Consider the following 21,305-nt stretch of genomic DNA (forward strand, 5'->3'; position numbering starts at 1 on the left):
TGGTGACAGCTCTTCCCTGAATGTTTGGTAAAACTCACCAGTGAAGCCATCTGGACCTGGATGTTTTTTGGCTGGGAGTTTTTTGATGACCTGGTCAATTTCTTTGTTAGAAGTCTGATCAAGTTTCCTACTGCACTCTATGTAAGTTTAGGTAGATTGTGCTTTTCTAAATACGTATCCATCTCCTCTAGGTTTTCAAATTTATTGGAGTACAACTCTTCATAATATTCTGTTATTATTGTTTTTATTTCTATTGGTTCTATTGTGACATCACCCATGTGATTTCCTGTGTGTTATTTGTGTCTTCTTCCCTCTTTTGTTAGGTTTGCCAATAATTTATTGATTTTATTAATTCTTTCAAAGAACCAGCTTCTTGTCCTGTTGATTCTTTCTATAGTTTTTCTGTTTCCTAGCGTATTTATTTCTGCTTTAATCTTTATCATTTCCTTTCTTCTGTTGGCTGCTTGTCTGTTTCTAGTTGTTGGAGATGTTGTGCTAATGTGTTGATTTAGGTTCTTTCTTCTTTTTGGACGTGTGCATTTATTGCAGTAAACTGTCCGCTCAGCAGCGCTTTTGCCGTGTCCTAAAGATTATGGTATATTGTGTTTTCATTCTTTTTTGTTTCTAGGAAATTTATGATTTCACATTTTATTTCTTCTACTACCCACTTGTTTTCCAGCAGGGTGTTTTTCAGTTTCCATGTATTTGACTTGATTTTCTTGGTCTTCCTATTATTGATTTCTAATTTGATAGCATTGTGGTCTGAGAATATGCTTTGTAAATTTATGGAGGCTTGTTTTGTTGCCTAACACATGGTCTATTTTGGAGAATGTTGCATGTGTACTAGAAAAGAATGTTTATTGTGCTGTTGTTGGGTTGAACACTCTGTACACATCCATGAGGTCCAGCGGGCTTATTGTGTTGCTTAGTTCCTCTGCATCTTTGTTGAGTTTCTTTCTGGTTGTGGTATCCATTTTCGAAAGTGGTGCATTAAAATCGCTCACTATGATTGTAGATTTGTCTATTTCTTTCTTCAATTCTATTAGCATTTGCTTTATATATTTGGGGGCTCTTTCATTGGGAGCATAGATATTTATTATGGTTATGGCACCTTGTTCAATTATCCCTTAAATCATAAGATAATGTCCATCTTTATCTATTATGCTGGTTTTTGCCTTAAAGTTTATCAGAGAATAGTATTGCCATTCTTGCTCACTTCTTATTGCAATTAGCTTGGTATATTTTTTTCCATCCTTTGACTTTTAGTCATTTTTTGTCTTTGTGTGTAAGGTGTGTCTCTTGCAGACAGCATATTGAAGGATCTTGTTTTCTTATCCATTCTGCCACTCTCCATCTCTTAACTGGTGCATTTACTCCCTTTACATTCAGTGTAATTATTGATAGGCATGGATTAATTGCTGCCTTTATGTTTGTTTGTTTTTTTGTGGTGTTGCTGTTTTCTTTGTTCTGTGTGTCTTCCTTTGCTGAGTTCATACTTTTTGTATTCTTTCTTATGATTTTCCTCATCGTTTTAATGTTTCCATGTTCTTCTTGGATTTTCTTTTTCTTTTTTTTTTTTTGGTATGTTGTGAAGTATTAATTTTCTATGGGGTTACCTTATATTCTATTAACTTTTCCCTCCATTTAAAACAGTCTATTTATTCCTGTAATCTACCTGACTTTCTCACCACCTGTATCTCTGTTTCGTGTTAACTTCTTTTACATTGTAATTGTTGTGATCATAGACTGACCTCCCAGATCCTCTGAATTTGTTCTTATAGTTTTGTTCTGTTCTTGAGTCTTCCATTTGTTGATTGAGTTCCGGGTGGTACTGCCACATATGTTAGTCTCTGGTTGTTGTCTGTTCTTGTTGGGTCTCAGTCCACAGAACTCCCTTTAGGATGTTTTGTAGTACAGGGTTGGCTTTGGCAAAACCCCTTAGTTTCTGTTTATCCTGGAATGTTTTGATTACACCATCATATTTGATTGAGAGCTTTGCTGGGTAAAGGATTCTTGGTTGGCAGTTGTTTTCTTTCAGGGTTTTATATATGTCTCCCCAATTGCCTTCCTGACTACATGGTTTCTGCTGAGAGATCCGAGCTTAATCTAATTTGCTTGCCTTTGTATGTAACAATTTTCTTTTCCCTAACTGCTTTCAGGATTCTCTCCTTATCTTTGATTTTAGAGAGCTTGATTATTATGTCTTGGTGATTTTCTTTTGTGGTCTATCCTTCCTGGGGTTCATTGAACTTCTTGAATGCTTATCTTTTCCATTTTAATGATTTTAGGGGAATTTTCTTCCAGCATTTTCTTCAAGTATCTCCTTTGTAGACTTGTGTGATTTTTCCTGTTCCAGAATGCTGATACTTCTTAAGTTATTCCTCTCCATGTTGTTCAACATGAATCTTAGACCTTCAGATTTTATTACCCACTTTTCTGCTTACTGTTCTATCTTAGTAGTACTGAGAGATTTGTCTTCCAGCTCACTAGTTCTGGCTTCCATCTCTTCAATTCTACTCCTTTGCCCTTTCAGTATAGTGTCCATTTCTGATAGTCTGTTATTAATCATTTGGACCTCTTTCTGTAGGTTTTGAATTGTTTCCAATGCTGTAACTATCTTATTTGATTGTTCCTGTAGTGCTTTCCTGACTTTTTCTCAACATCTCTGTAGAGTATTTTGATACATTTCATGGATCACTTTTCTGAATTCCTTCTCAGGCATTTCCAAAGCCTGCCCTCCTTGCAATATGCAGTCTAGGTCTATCTCTAGCTCATTTGTCTCACTTTATCTTGTTTCTGGACATGTCCAGAGATGGTCATCTGTTTCTTTAGCTTATTCAGTAGTTAGCTGTGACCTTAATACTTAGATGAATGTATGTTGATATTTTCTTATGCTTTCTGATTGCCTCCAGGTAGATGTGATTAGGAGATGGGTTTCCTTTTTCATGCTTCTTCTTATTCAACACAGCAATTGTCACAGGTGTTCGCTGCCTATGTCGTGTATGGAAGCTGGTATTGGTTCTTGCCTGGATGGTGGGATTTTTATAGAATGTGATTGTAGCTTGACTATGTGACCGCAATTGCTATCTCTTCTTGGTAATGTAGGGAAAGAAAGAGTCCCCTTTATCTCAGATGATTGGTCAGGTGTCAGATATCTGTGTGCAGTGGATCTGATCCTTTCCCTGCTTAAACTTGCCCAAGATGGCTGCTCTGGGAGCCACTGAGCCTGGCAGATCCCTGAAAGCACTAGATTTCTTGCTTCCACTATAAATTCCACTGGCTATAAGCCTTTAAACTTTCTAAATATTCCTTTTTATGTGGTTCAGAGTTGTGGGACCATCCCCAGAGCTTGTGTCGTCTGGTATTCTGTGTTATTGCTGACGGAGATCCTCACTGCACTCTCCCCAATCTGCCATCAAGCCCAGACATTGATGATACGTTTTCTGTGTATTCTCTCCCATGAGGTCCACGTGTATAGTCACCATTTATGCTGTTGGAAAATGGTATTTGCAATAAATAAGGTTTTGGAAAATTCTACTTTGTGATTCTACCACAAAGGCCATGTTTTCCAATTTCTTTGTTTCCAGCATTAGCAGTCCAATCAATGGTAATTATTAACAAATCTTGATTTCATGCTTGATCAGTTTCAGTCATGTAATACTCTAGGTGTTTAAGTGCAGTGGCTTGAAAGCATAAGCACTGCATTACAAACCATAAGGTCAGTGATTCGAGCCTATCAACCACTCCATGGGAGAAAAATGAGGCTTCCTGCTCCTGCAACGATTTACAGCCTTGGAAACCCTACACGAGGTTGCTATGTATCATAACCAACTTGAGAGCATTTAACAACAACACTCTATGTGTCAAATAAATGGCAGCCACTATTGTCAGTTCCTAGGATGTAGAGAGCCCATGCGCTTGGTGCATTTCCTACTCTGGGATTTGAGATGAGACATGAGCAGAGGAGTAGCAACTACAGGGCTTTGAAATGGTGCCTTACCCTGCTGAATATGAAAGATAGATGCTGATTCCTAAACAAGTCACAAATGCTTAGATTCTGATTTGAGATACATTTGTTAAGTCTACACTATATACTACATGACGTCAAGTAATTTTTTTTAAATAACTGGGCCCAGAATCCAAAAAGTATTAGCATTTACTTCTTCTTGACCATTCTTTCTGTATCTAGGAGTCTCAACAAATCTAAAGAGCTGTTTCAGGGGATCTGTAAATCTCTGCAATGTATACCTAGTATTGAGTTTAGGCATAAGTACATGCTTCCTAAGCTTTCATCAGATTCTCAAAGGGGCCTGCATCCCAACCGAAGGATTATGAACACAGCACTCTCTCTCTCTCCTTCCTGTTCACCTCTCTTACCTCCTTCTGAAGTTTCTCAATGGTCTTGTCAAGGTGCCATCGCTCACTCTCCATTTCATTCTTCAGCCTCTTTAACTGATCCTTCTGCTCAGTCTCATCTTTTAGCTTCTCAGACAACTGCTTCTGCTCCTGTGTGGCCCGACTCAGATTTCTCTGTAGGCAGCAGGAAAGGACAGCATTGTCATCTACCTACCAAGTCAGCCACAAAAACAGGTGGCAGAGGGAATTTCATAGTCATACCACAAAACCACCCAGCCTGTTACAGTAGTGACAGGGGGTAAAGACCATAATAAAATCATCACAGAGACACAAGGATACTGTTGGTTGTGAAATTCAAGGGCCAGGGAGGAAAGGTGAATTAACAAAAACACACATAGGATTCAAAGAGAAGTCAAAGAAGGTGCCACAGAAACACTGACAACAATCAAAGTCGCTGGCAATGGCACTTCTGGAGAGTGGCTGAAACACTGAATCTTCATGCTAAAAAATCAAGGTAAGGGTCCCCAGGTGGTGCAAATGATTAAGGCACTCAGCTGCTAACCAAATGACTGGCAATTCAAGTCTATCCGCAGATGCCTCAGCAAAAGGCCTGTAAATCCATTTCTAAAAAAATCATCCACTGAGAACCCTATGGAGCACAGTTCTACTCTGACACACCCAGGGGCACCACGAATGGAATCTACTTATGAAAAAGCTGCCATTCCACTCGAAGTCAATTCCGACTCATAGCAACCCTGTAAGAGAGCAGAAATTCCCCACAGGGTTCCCAAGGGTGTAATCTTTATGGGAACAGATTGCCACATCTTTCTCCTGCAGAGCAGTTGACGGCTCTGTAGGAAAAACAGTGGACTGCGACCACCACCTTTTAGTTAGCAAAGCGCTTAGCCACCATACCATCAGGGCTCCTTTGATGAATAGGCTGATGCTAAATGGCAGAAACACTAGTAAGATAAAGTGTAGATGGACAGTTATTGGGTGAATCTGCACCAAACACTAGTATCTACTATAAACTTGACCATCTTGGATGAGCTAACTCCCCTGGATTCCCTTGAATATCTCATTTCACAGTTACACAGATGTAAATTCTTCATGTAAACAACATCCAATTCTAAAGCAAAGTCTTAAAATAAGATCAGAAGGTGACTTCTTAAACAGCTATGTGTTAGGGCCATCAGTGCGAGGTTGTCAAGAAGGGCCGCAGCGCAGAGTGGGGAGCATGAACCAGGGCAGATCACCCACACAACGAAACGGCATCCGGAGCTGAAGCTGAATGTGGGTTAGTACAGTTGCTCCATAGGTCTACCAGAGACTCCACAGAACATTAATATTTGTACAGTGCTTAACCACCTGGTGTGGTGCTGTGGTATCAGCACTGGATTGTTAATCCCAAGGGTCAGCTGCTCAAACCCACAAGCCACTCCTCGGAAACCCTATACAGGGTCACTAAGAGTCACAACTGACTCAGTAGAACTCAACAACAACAGCTAACCACCTACAGTCACCCCCAAATGACTTTGGGCACTTCTAGTTTGCATTGGAACTGCCCCGCCAATCACATGACTTAGGGTCAAAACACTTCAGACGGAGTGCTTCTGGCTTCTGCCCTGATGAGCTGGCTGTGCTTTAAGAACCAACACAGCCAGTCTGCTGAAGTTAGGTGCTGTAGAGAACCAAGGTCAACAAAATTGGCTGGGAAAGAAGGTAGCAGAGGAAGGTGATCAGAGGGTCAGTGTGGGGGCAATTAGCAGGACTGTGTCCTCCAAAGTCACAGCTGGGCACAAACCAGAGGCAGAGCCAACTCCTGAGGTTTTTGTTGGTGGTTTATTTAGTAGTGTTGGAGGACAGCGGAGTTCTGGTCTTTGTCTGCTAATCAAAAGTTGGCAGTTCGAACCTACCAGCTTCTCTAAGGGAGAAAGATACGGTAGTCCACTTCTGTAAAGACTGCTGTTGTTAAGTGCTGTTGAGTCAATTATGACTCACAGCTACCCCATATAGGGTTTCTGAGGATCAGCTGGTGCATTTGGACCTACAGCCTTGCAGTCCAGCACATTATCCTGCAGTGCCTTGGAAACAATTGTTGTTGTTTTGTTGTTAAGTGCCGTCAGTCAATTCCGACTCATAGCAAGTCTGTATAAGGTTTCCAAGGAGCAGCTGGTGAGCTTGAACCACCAACTTTGTGGTTCAAATCAATCTTGCAGTTCAGCGCATTAACCTGCAGCGCCACACCAGGACTCCTTGGAAGCTATGGGGCAGTTCTATTATGCCCTATAGGGTTGCTGTGAGTCGGAATGTATTCAACAGGAGTAGGTTTTGGGTTTTGGGGGGAAGGGGTAAACACAGAGCAAGGAGAAGTAGTTATGTTACCAGTGATCTGTTATATGAGAAAAATCTCCCAAGACACAAGTCAAATATTCTTGAACAACAAATAAAAGAGCTCCTTCAGGATCCAAGTCAACCTCTGTCCCTCTGAATGCCACTAATTTCCCGTGACTCCTCTTGGATTCCAATCCCAGGAACTCAGGGTCAGCACACAAGTGAGGCTTGGCTCCATGAATGGGCTCACTGCTCTCGGCTTGGCATCTGAGCAACGCTACCACCCACCAACACACACACACACATCTGCCTAGAAGAATGTTTTTGCTAAATTAAGTTTTTAGTATTTCTTGATGCTTACTTCTAATCCAAAGTAACTCTGGTAGCGTAGTGGTTACGAATCGGGCTGCTAACCTCAGAGTCATCAGTTCAAAACAACCAGCTATTCCGTGGGAGCAAGATGAGGCTTTCTGCTCCCGTAAAGATTTACAGCCTCGGAAACTCTGTACAGGGTCACTATGAGTCAGAACCGACTCCACAGTCTATAACAACAACAACTTCTATTCCAAAGCAGTTAGATCTATACAAGCAAGTGATAGCTTTTCTATCTGGAAATGCTGCAAGCCCAGGTCCACTAATGGGCATATGATTAAAACAAACAAATAAAACTTGGTGGTTGAAAATTACAATCCACTGCTACCAAGTCGATTCCAACCCACAGTGATTCTATAGACCAGAATAGAACTTTCCCCATAGGGTTTCCAAGGGTTCAGTGTCATCCAGGGGTTAAGCTCCCTTTCAACTGCCAGCTTTGAGAAGAGAGGCATGCAGAGTTATTGATTTAAAGGATCTGACTATCTGATTCCCGAATTTCACAGAAAACGATGTATCTATTTCAGAATGACTATGGTCTTTCCATGGCACTAGGATGGCGCAGGACCAGGCAGAGTTCCATTCCATTGTGCATGGGGTCACCAACTCAACAGCAGCTAACAATATTAACAACTTTTGAGATCAGAGCATTCAGGTAAGATGGCAAGATGGCTGGGGCCCATTTCTGATGCCTGCCAGATCGTATTGTCAGTGGTTCGTATGGCCACACGCAGAACGAAACACTCTTGTCATCTCTACACAGCTGGGAAAACACGCCTCAACAAAAGCAACATGTCAGGGATAATTTCCAAGGCAAGGATAGCAATGCGAGGGTTGGGGGTGGGTGGGGATTACATTAAGATTTTAGGCCTCGAGGCCATCAACTATCTGTTGTACACACTGAATTAAATATTAGCTGCAGATTCACAGCTGGTGAACTGCTTCCTTGTGTGGGAAGTTTTCTTGTTTGACCAAAGGCAGATCAAGATGTTCTGAGAGACTGTAATCACTGCACCCCGTGTTTGATGTCTAAATGACATGAAGGTGCAGTACTTGCTCGGTACAGATGTTCCTCCTCTCTTTCTGCCCTGTAAGAACTCACAATTTGAAACCTTGCACTTTGGCAGCTGGATTTGGTACCAGTAGCCATCACAAGATCAGGCAGTGTTTCATTCTGCTGTGCACAAGGTCGCTGTGAGTCGGTACCAACTCAACGACACATAACAACAATAACAACCACCACAAGTCTTAAGTCTCAGCACAGTGAAAGTGTTGTCCACACGAAATCAATCCATCAAGAGTTTGTAACAAAAATCTAGAATTAAAGGGGATATAAAATAAAGAAAAGAATAAAATTCATATTTGGGGCAGTCATATAATAAACATAGGAGAATATAGGACTTTGAGTGTATGCAAAAACAGGTCCATACTAAACATCCCCAAACAGGTTATTTGTGGTCACCAGAGGCTGGAGGACGGAGAACTGGGAGTTATTACTGAGCGTGTCCTGAGTTTCTGTCTCGGGTGACATGAATCGATGGTGATGGGAGCACAACACAGTGTCGATAATGTCACTAAACTGTATACTTAAAAAATGGTTCAAGTGGCAAATGCTTTGCTACATGTATTCCCTCAGATCAAAAATTTTTAAATGGTTAAGGTGGTAAAATTTCTAACAATAAAATATACAAACAGGCAAAACGAGTTCTTTATGACAATCTGGGGAGGAGGAACAAACAGAACCGAGAAGTAGCCCCTGGGTTAGAATCCTAGTGCAAGTCTGAGCTTCCAGTCCTCCATACCCTGAGGAGATGAAGCTGAACGCTGAAAGAAGAGCTAAATGAGACCTGTAAAACTCAACTCTGACTGCTTGTCGGCTCTTAGCCATTTTAACATGCTTTAAACTCCCTCCCACTTCATCTACCCATCCACACAAGTGACTCTTTAATGGAAAAACTTAACAAGTTTCCTCTTAGACAGCCGTAAAAACACAGGCTTCTCCAGACTCAGAAACTTGCCTGCGGGGAAACTACTGAGAGAGTGGGTACTTTACAACCCGAGAGGGCAGGGAGGAGGAAGGACATTACCTGGACCAGGCCAAGGGCCCTGGACAAAGTCAATTTAGAACTTCAGTAGGGGCCTTTCAAAAAAAAGAACACACTTCAAAACAATCTTTCTAACCTTCATATATGAAAATCTAATTTTCTAAGAACATGTTGATTTTGAATAGAGATCGCTATCTAGTTTCAAGGAAACTACTGCCTCCTGTTTCTTTGAGCATCTTGAAGGACTCTATGCAATGCCTTTGCCCAGAGGAGAAGGGAAATTGGCTTCTGCCAGAAAGTCGACTCCACACTGCCTTGGGGACCAATTACATAATTCAAATTCTATCTTGGGAAAGCTGTCAAGCTCTTAAATGTGTTTCTCAACTTCGGCCCTACTGACATGTCGGGTTGAATCATTCTTTGTTGGGTGGGCTGTCCTGGGACTTGCAGGGTGTTTAGCAGAATCCTGGCCTCTCCTAGCACTCCCAACCCAGTTGCTCTAATAAAAAATGTCTCCAGACATTACCAGAACTGGCTGTTGTCAAGCTGATTCTGACTCATGACGACCCCATGTGTGTCAGAACAGAACTGGGCTCCGTGGGCTTTTGAATAGCTGACTTATTTTTCTTCAAGTACCATGAGGCCTTTCTCCCAAGATGCCACTGAGTGCCAATCTTGGTTAGCAGTGGAAAGTGTTAGCCATTTGTACCAGCCAGAGTCTCCAAATGCCCTAGAGTGGTGGGAAGGGCAAACTCCCCCCAAGTTGAGACCAACTGATCTAGATGGTGGTTCAAAGGTTATTATAGGTGAAAGTGCGCTAGTGGAAGAAGGAATATTTTTGTATAAGTTCCTGTGATTTTGCTGTTCTGGGCTTCCTTTGTTGTTAAAAGTTGGTTCTGATTCAGAGTGACCTGGTATAAGGTTTCCGAGGAGTAACTGGTAGGTTTGAACCTCCGACCTTTTGGTTAGCAGCCCAGTGTTTATCCTTCAGTGCCACAGCAGGACTCCGGGCTTCCTTTAGGAGGGAGTACAGCAGCAGCCTGAAGTGTTTACCTGAGCATCCTCTAGGTCATCCTCCAGGCTCCGTTGAGCTGTCCTGGCTTCCTTTTCTTCCTTTCTGGCTTGCACAAGGGCCTCCTCTAATTGCCGCTTTTCTCCCTACAATGAGATAGTGGGTCAGCAGGTACTTCAACGTGTGCTGGCCTTATGGATGAAGGAATACAGGACATGCCTGTGCCCCAGTGCCCCACTCATGGACCCAAGACAGCACATTCCAGCCAAGTTCCTGGGTGTGTGTTCGCCTGTCTGCAGTTCAAGCTCTTAGCCCAATGTTAGCATCTACCTCATCTAGATGTCTGGAAAGATAGGACTATTGCGAGGCTCAGAAACAGCAGGAGCTGAATGGGCCCAGGTATACACAATTCTGTTGATTCCAACTGATGGCCAAGTTTGGGGACCCCTGCTGGACTATAGCACCCTTCACCTTTCTTGTGTTCCCACTGTCATTTTCTCACTGGCATCTGTGTGTGCCTCTCACTTCTAGAGGTCTACCAAAACCAGATCATAGATTTTTGCTAAAACCTACGTGACTTCAAAAACCAACAATTGTGCGGTAAAAAAAGAGCAAACTGTATTGGGTGACGGTGGGCCTGGGGTGGTGTGAGGTCATCTCTTCAGGTGCTTGGAGTCCTCTGCCAAGCCTCGGAAGTCTGCATGTGTCCGAAGGCTGAGTTCAGGGTGAGTGGGGATTTCCGGGCCTGGTCATGTATCTTCCACCCTGACATTATCAGCCCTCTTCCCAAGCCTCTTTAGAAGCATATCTCTCCTTCACACCACTCTCTGACAAACAAAAGAAACTACTTGCACAGAGGATATATTCATGATTGCATTGACCTTTCTTACTAAATTATGATAATAAATCCCTTCCAACTTCTCTAACCACTTATACAGGAAAGAGAGATCAGCAGCTGCCAAACCTTGGCTGGGGGCCCGGCGAGCCTTACCTCGTACTTTGTAAGCTTTTCCTTCACTTTAGCTTTGTCGCCTTTCATGTCACTGATTTGCTTCTGGAACTGAGCAACGATTCGCTCCAGCTCTTCAACTCTTCCCCGCAGCCTCTCGTTCTCCTCCTTCAGAGCTTTAACTTGCATTTCACTCACCTCCTGGTTTTGTTCTGAAGTGCTGCTCCGACTGGCTAAGACCTCAACATTCTGTTAAAAACAGGGCCAGGTAAACATGAGCACCCATTCAAGGGGTAGTTCCCAAGCACAAGGATAAATGACATTTATTTCAAACCCACTATGTGCTGAGCACTGTACTAAGCCAGGGGTCGGCAAAAGACAGCCCACCAGCTGGCCCGACAAATCAGCATGCCACTTGTTTTTGAAAATACAAAGTTACTGAACACACCATAGCCACTCACTTACATATTGTGTGCCTCTGCTTCCATAGCACAACGACAGAGCCAAGTAGTTGTGGCAGAGTCTAAAGGATTTACTCTCTGGTCCTTTACCAAAAAGTTTGCCAACCTTATGCTACATCCTCAATATGCAATCTCAACCTTTTAGCAACTCTAGCAGATGAACACTATTCTGCTTACTATTTTAAGGATAAGAAAACCGAGGCTTAGGTAGACGAAATAATTGTTCAAAATTGCTAAGCAGGAACTGCATTCAGGTCCACTGGGTCTAGAACCTGTTCTGTTAGTCAGTGGCTTCTGAAGTTTTCACTTTCCTGTCCTATTATCAGATGCAGCCTTTAATAAGTTCTAGACCAGGGCAAGGAACCTTTTTTTCTGCCAAAATTTTATAGCATCATTCACGGGCCATACAAAATTATCAACTTAAAATTTAGCCTGCTATATTTGGTCAGATAATCAACTCATCCTTAATGTGACAGCTAGAACAGCGGTTGCCTTGGCAAAGGCAGACCAAATGATTTTCAGAGCATTGTGTGGACATTCCCCACCCCTGCTCTAGATGAAAGAGAGTTTATGCTTGCTTATACATTTTTTTTCAAATCTAAAATGAAACAAAAATTAAGATTTGTCTACGTGATGATAGAGGTCAGAGTGCAAGCTCTAGTTGTATCATCTGGGAATGAGCTTGTGCTGCACACAACTCACAACAGAAAGCAATGGCAGCAATTACAAGATGGTGGTTGTTAATTCCAGATAGCACAAGGACTGTTAGATTTTTGGCTTAGCAACTTGAAGTGATCGTTAAGTGGCACTATAAACAACCAAAATGTCTATCAACTGATGGATAAATAAAACACAGTATATCCACACAATGAAATCTTTTTCAGACATAAAGAGGAATGAAGTGTTCATATATGCTACGTAATGCTAGGTGAACGAAGTCAGATATAAGAGGACAAGTATTGCATGACTCTATTTACATACAATATCTCAAACAGGCAAATGCATGTAGGCAGACAGCAGATGAATGGTTTCTTAGGGCTGGGGCCGTGGGGGAGGGAAGGAGTAGGGAGTGACAACTAGTAGGTACAAGGTTTGTTGGGTGATAATGAAAATGCCTAAAATTGTGCTGATACGCGCACAACTCTATGAATGTACTAAAAACCACTGAACTGTATACTTTAAATGGATGAATTATATATTTGTTATTGTTGTTAAGTGCCATCAAGTTTGTTCCGACTCAGAGAGAGCCTATATAGGGTTTCCAAGGAGTTGCTGGTTGACTTTGAACCATCGACCTCATGGTTCAAACTGACCTTGAGGTCCAGGGCTTTATCCCACAGCACTATACCAGGGCTGTACAGCTTGTATATTAAGTGAATGAAATCTCAACCAAGCTTGTCTTAAAAACAAAACTCAGGAACTCTGAGGTAGGAGTAGGGATGGTAGGGAGAGTTGATGCAGTTACCCAGGTTGTCTGGATTTTTGCAGGAAGTATGACTGAGCAAAGGAGATTCAGGATGCCTGCCAACATTAGATTACGAAAATGTTGTTTTTATTGTTGTGGGGTTTTTTTTTAAATAATGCTCACCAATATTTCCAAAACTTTAGAAACAAAGAACACTTACATGTATGATGGGTGTTCTTTTGTTCAGACAGAATTCTCAGGAAGAGCAAGGAAAGGGATGAAGGGCAGCTGGGGTACCGAAAGGCAGATCTGACTTAACCAGGACTTGGGCCTCCACATGCTAGGTAAGGGAACCTGGACTGTATTGTGAAGTTTACCCACCGCCGTCACGTTGATTTGACTTATAATGATGACCCTATAGCCGAGGTGCTCCTTGGGATCTCTATACAGGGTCACTGTGGGTCAGAACCAACTCTACAGCACTTAACAACTATAACAATAGAGCAGAGTGAAACTGTGTCTTACAGGTTTTGAGACTGTTCATTTTTACAGGAACAGACTGCCCCATCTTTCTCCTGTGGAGTGGCTGGTGGGTTTGAACTGCTGACCTTGAGCAGTTCAACACTTAATCCATTGCACCACTAGAGATCCTTACGTTGATGTTTAGGACTTGGTATATTCTATTTGAAAGTTGTAGGGGCACATTAAGAGTCTGATGGATTAAGTGCTGGGAGAGCTGACCACACAAGTTTATTTTTCAACTAGTTGTTGTGAACTGCTGTAGAGTTGGTTCCAGCTCATAGCAACCTTGTACAGCGTTTCTGAGGAGTGGCTGCTGAGTTTGAACCAATGACCTTGAGGTTCAAACTGACCTTGCAGTCCAGTGCTTATCCTACAGCACCACACCAGAACTCCATGTTCAGAAAGTGGCTGTCCTAAATAAATCGGTTCCAGTCGTAGCTCTAGAAAGCACTTCACCTCTACAAATTAAAATATATTTAGATAAGATTAAAACCTTACCAGTTAAGCAACAACAAATACACTAAAGAGTCACAGTTAGAAGGCACGTCTCAGGTTGTGAATGCCTTAGGAGGGTTTGTGTGTGCTGTGATGTTTAGTCAGGTTAGGACTATTTGTAAAGTGATGTCTTTTTTCTAACTCCATCACACAATGCTTAACAAACATATTTAACTGAAGTCTCTGTGGACAAACTTTTCCAGAGTCCTACATAAGGAGCTCTGGTGGCGTAGTGGTTACAAATCGGGCTGCTAATCTCATGGTCAGCAGTCTAAAACCACCAGCTGTTCCGCAGGAGAAAGATGAGGCTTTCTGCTCCTGTAAAGATTTACATCCTCGGAAACCCTGTACAGGGTCGCTATTGAGTCAGAACCGACTCCATGGCACATCACCACCACCACCATCTCCCCGCTTACTCATGCCCCCATCTCTACACCCTATTTGTTATTTATACAGAGTCCATAAGACACGCTTCCCTTCAGTAAAATCAAACCAAACATACTGCACTCAAGCTGATTCTGACTCACAGCAACTCTACCAGGACAGACTAGAAATGCCCCTAGGACTGCTAAGGCTGTCTTTATGGAAGTAGATTGCCACATCTTTCTCCTATGGAGCAGCTGATGGAGTTAAACTGCCAAAGTGCTTAACCCACTGTGTCACCAGAGCAAGGTCCCTTCCATGACTTCGCAATGGAGAAAAGAAAACGGGCCTAGAAGGTCCTTCCAGCTCGAAATTCTTTGACCTTTGCATCATCATCTTTCCAAATGCTCAAGTACGAGTCTCATGAGTGTGGCCACATCTGGAGAAGACCTTCTCAGACAACAGGCCACTGAGGACAAATGCTGCTGGACTCACTTAAGAGACTAGCAAATACATCTGTGTGTCTTTGATCTCAAACCTGTGTGTAATAAGATTACAGTAAATTAGGTGAGAATTGTTGTATAGCTTGAAAAATATAATCGATGTCACTGAATTTCACTTAGAGATAGTGTTGAATTGGTGTATGTTTTACTGTGTGGATTCTCAACAGTAACAACAAAAATATTTTACATAGAGATTACAGAGGCTGTTCCAGGATAACTAACCATAGAGGATACAGTTTATAACAATTCATTTAGCTGTATCATATCACCAATATAATGTCTATTTTAAAAAGGATTATATGGATTTGTTTTTTAGTATTTTAACAAATACTCATGCATACAGTTGCAGAAGTTAACAAAACTCCAGCTTCAAAACTCTGAACGCTCCAATTCCTTTATCACACCAAAATGCTGCCAACCCACATTAGGTCATTACCATTAAAGCAAAAATAGCAGATGTGCTATTTTTTGTGTCCTTTAAGACTGGGTCATACCTTAAAATTATACTGCCCTCTTTTTTTTTTTTTAAGCCTATCAGGCCATCAGGGTCAGAAAGTTTGATAACACAGACTGTTGTTGGTCAGCACTCTCTGTGTGTCTGTTAAGAATATAAGTCGTTTGGTTTTAAGGGCAATTTGATATTATCTATGTCCTGATGTGTCACTGTAGGTTAAGCACTGGACTACAAGGCCGGTTTGAACTGCGAGGTCAGTGGTTCACACTCACCAGCCACTACAGAGTCACTATAAGTCTGAATTGACTCAATGGTAATTAACAACAATGAAACCATGGGATCCCTGGTGGTGTGTACTGATTAAGTGCCTGGTTGCCAACCAAAGGGTCAGAAGTTCGAGCCTACAAGTAACCCCCTTCCAGTAAAGATTACAGCCCAGGAAACTCTAAGGAGGCAGTTCTACTCTGTTCTATAGGGTCACGATGGATCAAGAATTGATGGATGTCACACAACAACACAAATGAACACATATTCCCTTTGACCCAGCAACTTCTCTTCCAGCACTATATCTCACATGTGTGCAAAACGACACATGGACAAGCGTATTCATTTAAGCATTTAATAGCAAAAGACTGTGAACAATAAGATGTCACTTAATTGGGACAACTGGCTAAGTAAATTACATCAACTCAGTAACATCTTGTGCAGCTGGAAAAATAAAAGCATGAACAAGAAAGTGAAAAAAAGCAAGGAACAGAATAAATAGTACATATAGCATGTCTGTGTAAAAAGGGAAGAGGAGATTAAGTATCTATTTACTTGGAGAGGCAAACTGGCAAGGGGAAGGGAACCAGGGGCTACAAAAAGAAAGTGGAAAAAAGGCTCCTCATTGCAAATCCTCTTGTAATCTTTTGAGTTTTGAACCATAGGAATTCAACCAATATTACATTTTTCAAAATAAAGAATACATCTTTTTAAAAGATTGACTACTGATGGTCACATGGGCTTGGAGGACAACGTATCTCCTCAGTCAAGTTCAAACCCTCCTCTGCCCTCTAAAAACCCTTCCCAAATCCATTCACTGAAACTCCTAAGCAATGTAAGATAGCAGAGCTCAGAAGCAGCTGTACAAACAAGAGCAAAGCGCCAACTCTCCCACACTGGTGTACATAGTTAAGCAATCCCTTTTCACCACATCTAGCTGGGAGAGTGGAAAAGGCCCAGATGGCCCAGGACTTGCACTTAAAGAATGCTTCTTCAGCTTTTCCATCCAGGCTACCCTAAAGCAGAGCATACTGCCTCATCTTTCTCCCATGGAGTCGGTTTGAACCCACCAATCTTTCAGTTAGCAGCCTACCACTTAACCACTAAATCTCCAGCAGGAATCCTTATTTTAAGGAGAGGGACAGAATTACCTACCCCATCCATACTGTCAATGTTTTCTTGAAGTGATCATAGCAAATGAGGTATCAACCACTACAAGAGAGTCCATTCTGACTCGCAGACACTCTATACAGAACAGAAGAAGTACGATATGGTTTCCAGGAGACCTGGAGTGACGCTGTAGGATAACCACTGGACTGCTAACTTCAAGGTCCGCAGTTCAAACTCACCAGAGCTGTTCCTCAGAAGCCCTGTACAGGGTTACTATGAATTGGAACTGACTTGACGGCACTTAACAACAACAACATAGGGTTTCCAAGGTTGTAAGTCTGTACTGAAGCAGACTGCCTCATCTTTCTTTCATGGAGAGACTAGTGAGTTCAAACCCTCAGCTTGACAGTTAGCCAGCCCAGTGCTTAATCTCACTCATGATCGTCAATGTCTACTTAAAAGTGTTGATGGCTATATCAACTTAACTCTCGTTTATTTAACAAAATGGAGAAAGATTTTTTTCAAAGATTACCTACTAGGATTCTAAATCATCAAACCTAGCTTCAGGCTGCTGTCTGCAAATTTTTACCAGCTAAAAATCAAGCCTTTTGTTATTGGTTGCCTCCAATAGGCTCTGACTCTGAGTATAACTGAATGAAACGTTGCCTAGTCCTGAGCCACCTTCACCATCATCGGTATGTTTGAGTTCACCTTTGCAGCAAAAATGAGAAATGAGAATTAAAGTCTTGTAATCATCTTTCTGGAGTCCTGGTGTGGCACTGTGGGTTAATGCATCAGACTGCAGAACAGTTTGAACTGCAAGGTCAGTGGTTCAAGCTCCCCAGCTGCTCCTCGGAAACTCTATACAGGGTCACTATGGGTTGGAATCGACTCGGCGGCACTTAACAACAACAACAAATCATCTTTCTGGAGTACTTGAGAGGCGCTGTAGGATAAACACTTGACCATAAAGTCGGTTTGAACCACAAGGTTGACTGTTCAAACTCATCAGTCACTCCTCGGAAACCCTATATAGGGTTGCTATGAGCTGCAACTGACTCAACGACACTTAATGACAACAACAATCATCTTCCGGAGTCCTAGTGTGGCAATGTCGGATTAGCACTGGACTGCTAACCACAAGGCTGGCATTTCAAACCTACTAACTGCTCCTTGGAAACCCTATACATGGCCACTAGGAGTTGGAACCAACTTGATGGCACTTAATAACAACAATCATTTTTTGGGGGTTGCTTGCTGCACATATCAAATGACCCCTTTCTTATTTCAAAGGTAAGTCAAGTTTCTTGGTTGGTTAATTCATTAAAAATTCAGCCCCATTTCCTAAGCAAGGATAGACTAGTAAACTTAGAAAATTCTTCCAAAACAAAAACAGCATGTTTAACATGCTGAATTGCTAAATTTTCACAACTTTTAAAAGAGTTGACTTTTAACCATATGCTCCAATTACTGATTTAGAGCGGTGGAAGGCTGTAGGGAAGCAAATGCAAGTGTAATGTGAGAAATAAAACCCAAAAAACAGGAAAACCCCACTTGTTTTCTGGTACCACCATTTACTGCAAATAATGACTTTCTTACTAGCTGAGCTAAAACTGCATTCCAAAATATTCACACTGTGCCCTGGAACCAGAAAAAGCACAAAACCCTCCAAAGAGCACAAGCAGCCATGGGCCATTGATGAGAGTTTTCCCTGGTCCAAAGGCACAGTCATACTTTCCTTGTTGAAGCACAGACTTAACACCTTGTGAAACAGGGACTCTGAAACAAGGTGAGGACCTCCCAGCTTGTCCCATCGTAGACCAAACACACATGCGTATCAGGTTTTACTAATTAACAAGGCTGCTGCCACGGCTGACTTGTGCTTCCTTTCTCCCTTTTCTGCTGAGTGAGTGAAAACAGCTGAGGCGTGGAGCCATGGAGTCCAGAGAACGGAATGCTGGTTTTGTTGGTTCCATTTCACTGGCCACCCCCCACACTCCAGTGTGAGTTGAGGCTCCAGGATCTAGGCTGAGAGGTGTCTGAAGTGTCCCTCAGTAAGACCATCCATTGGAAAGTTATCACCTTTTGACCACACACCTGTGGGCTTTCTTTCAATTCCACAATGAAGGCCTGGTCGCAAATAATGAGTCCCATACTCTCTGTGAATGTGGTAGAAAACCAAGTTCCCCTCACTTGAGCAAGAGTAAACGACAGAGGTACTTTGGTAATAAACAGTTCACTTTCCCCAGTTACCTGTGAATTTCACTGGCATGGATCTTCCAGGCCGGGCCTCCTCAAATTCTAACGAGCTTAGGGCTCATCTAGGGATCTTTGTTAAATGTGCAACAGGTCTGGAGTGGGGCCTGAGACGCTGCATTTCTACCAACATCCCAAGTGATGTCATGACACTCATCATGGCCCATACTTGGAGCAGAGAAGCTCCAGGTGAAGCAAAGACTGCTCACACCTGCAGATCCCACCTGCTGAGGCCCACAGCTCAAAGAGCTGGTCAAATCCTTGAGGCTTCTTGTATGACTTTAAGTGCCTGGACCAGGTGTCAGGTGGCTTGGCTGCTACAGCGGGTTCTACAGTTCTCACGGTGACTTATGCAAGTCTTTGACCTCTGTAGGCCTCAGTCACATTCTTAAAGCAAGTGTATTAGGCAATACTAGCTCCAAAAATGGGGCAAATAAAAAAAAAAGAAAGAAAGAAAAAGATAAAAAAATTTTAAGTTACAATTCCTATATAAATGTAAGGTGGTAGGTTCCTGGTGGATTCCTTCCTCTATCCCTTTGACTGCCTATTTACCATTTTTGGTCAAGATGGGACTTGAGTCATTAAAAAACATCATTTTTAAATCCTATACTCAGAACACCATTAGAGTTCCCAAAAATGCCAACACTATTCTTTCCTAACATATTTTTGTTTATAACTCAACTGATTACAAAGTTATACACTCATTTGATTGTATTTTTGGCAAGGGGAGCACTGTATGAAAGAGATGGGAATAAATTTGGCAAACAAAGTGATCAAAGAAGAGAAAATGCCCATTACCAAAACCGTGAATATTTTCAAGGAAAAGTTGATTCCATAGCCATGAATGATGGTGGTGGTTATGTGCCGCGGGGTCAGTTCCCACTCATAGTGACCCTGTATAGGATTTCCGAGACTGTAAATCTTTACAGGAACAGAAAGCCTCATCTTTCTTCTATGGAGTGGCTGGTAGATTCTAACTGCTGACCTTGCGGTTAGCACCTCAGCTCATAATCCACTACACTACCATAGTTTCTTTAGCTATGAATAGTGAAGGTCAATATTCAATTTCCTTTTGTTAGAAGATTTGGATTCTGGTCCAGACTCTGCTAATTATTTACTGTATAATGACTGTAGGCAAGTCATTTAACTTCTATCTGCATTCAATGAACTTCTCTGTAAAATGAAAGGGTCACTCTGGCTAACTCCCATGTCCCTGTCAGCTCTAAACAGTCTGGGATTGTAGACAGAGTATAAAGGCACTAATCAGTAACCATGGGTATTGAATATATCACACTGCCAAAGGAACAGATAACTTGCCTCTTAAAAATTAAACACTTAGAGAGCGAGTTCTTTCCTTTTGGCACTGTGGCTGCAGCCATGAGTATGCTCAGACTTCAAACGAGGCTTGCCTCCAGTGTTCTGCACTGTGGCAAGAAGGAGGTCTGGTTGGACCCCAATGAGACCAATGAAATCGCCAATGCCAACTCCCGTCAGCAAATCCGGAAACTGATCAAAGATGGCCTTATCATCCACAAGCCTGTTACTGTCCATTCTCGGGCTCGATGCCGGAAAAATACCTTAGCCTGCCGGAAGGGCAGGCATATGGGCATAGGTAAGCGGAAAGGTACTGCCAATGCTAGAATGCCCGAGAAGGTGACCTGGATGAGGAGGATGAGAATTCTGCGCCGGCTGCTCAGAAGATACTGCGAATCTAAGAAGACTGACGGCCACATGTATCACAGCCTATATCTGAAAGTAAAGGGAAATGTGTTTAAGAACAAGTAGATTCTCATGGAACACATCCACAAGTTGAAAGCAGACAAGGCCCGCAAGAAGCTCCTGACTGACCAGGCTGAGGCCCGCAGGTCTAAGACAAAGGAAGCACGCAAGCGCCGTGAGGAACGGCTCCAGGCAAAGAAAGAAGAGATCATCAAGACTCTGTCCAAGGAGGAAGAGACCAAGAAATACAGCTGCCTCGCTCTTGTCTGTATATAGTGGCCTGGGCAATTACATAGATCAGTCATTCAATAAAACAAGCCTTTGTTTGCCTGTCCAAAAAAAAAAAAAATTAAACACACATATTTAAAAAGAAAAACTTCTCTACTAGAGCCAAAAAGAAGAATATACAGAAAGGGAAAACATTTTTGGCAACAACATATCTGACAAGGGAAAACTTCAACATCTTAACAACAAAAAGACAACCAATCCAAATTTTTAAATGGACGGAAGTCATCACCGAAAAAGACATTTAGGCAGCCAACAAACACAAAAGAAATGCTTGAGATCATTAGTCACTGTTGTTGTTGTTGTTGTTAAGTGTTGTCAAGTCAGTTCCTGCAAAGGGTTTCCAAGGAGCTACTGGTGGGTTTGCTCAGCATATAGGTTGAATAAGTATGGTGAAAGA

The 21,305-nt window shown here is 42.2% G+C and overlaps 1 protein-coding gene across 1 annotated transcript in view; it reads right to left on the bottom strand.

The window, feature by feature from the left end:
- The window catches only part of CGNL1 (cingulin-like 1), a 155,220-nt gene that overhangs the window by 35,609 nt on the left and 98,306 nt on the right, over window positions 1-21,305 (bottom strand). The window contains exons 8-10 of the mRNA XM_006831609.1: window positions 11,111-11,317; window positions 10,161-10,265; window positions 4,378-4,530 (exon numbers count right to left, since the gene is read on the bottom strand). Of these exons, the coding sequence (XP_006831672.1) occupies window positions 4,378-4,530; window positions 10,161-10,265; window positions 11,111-11,317 (465 nt within the window). The remainder of the gene's footprint in view (window positions 1-4,377; window positions 4,531-10,160; window positions 10,266-11,110; window positions 11,318-21,305) is intronic.

The sequence above is a fragment of the Chrysochloris asiatica genome, unplaced genomic scaffold (assembly GCF_000296735.1).
Source record: "Chrysochloris asiatica unplaced genomic scaffold, ChrAsi1.0 scaffold00004, whole genome shotgun sequence".
In the NCBI taxonomy this organism is placed as follows: Eukaryota; Metazoa; Chordata; class Mammalia; order Afrosoricida; family Chrysochloridae; genus Chrysochloris; species Chrysochloris asiatica.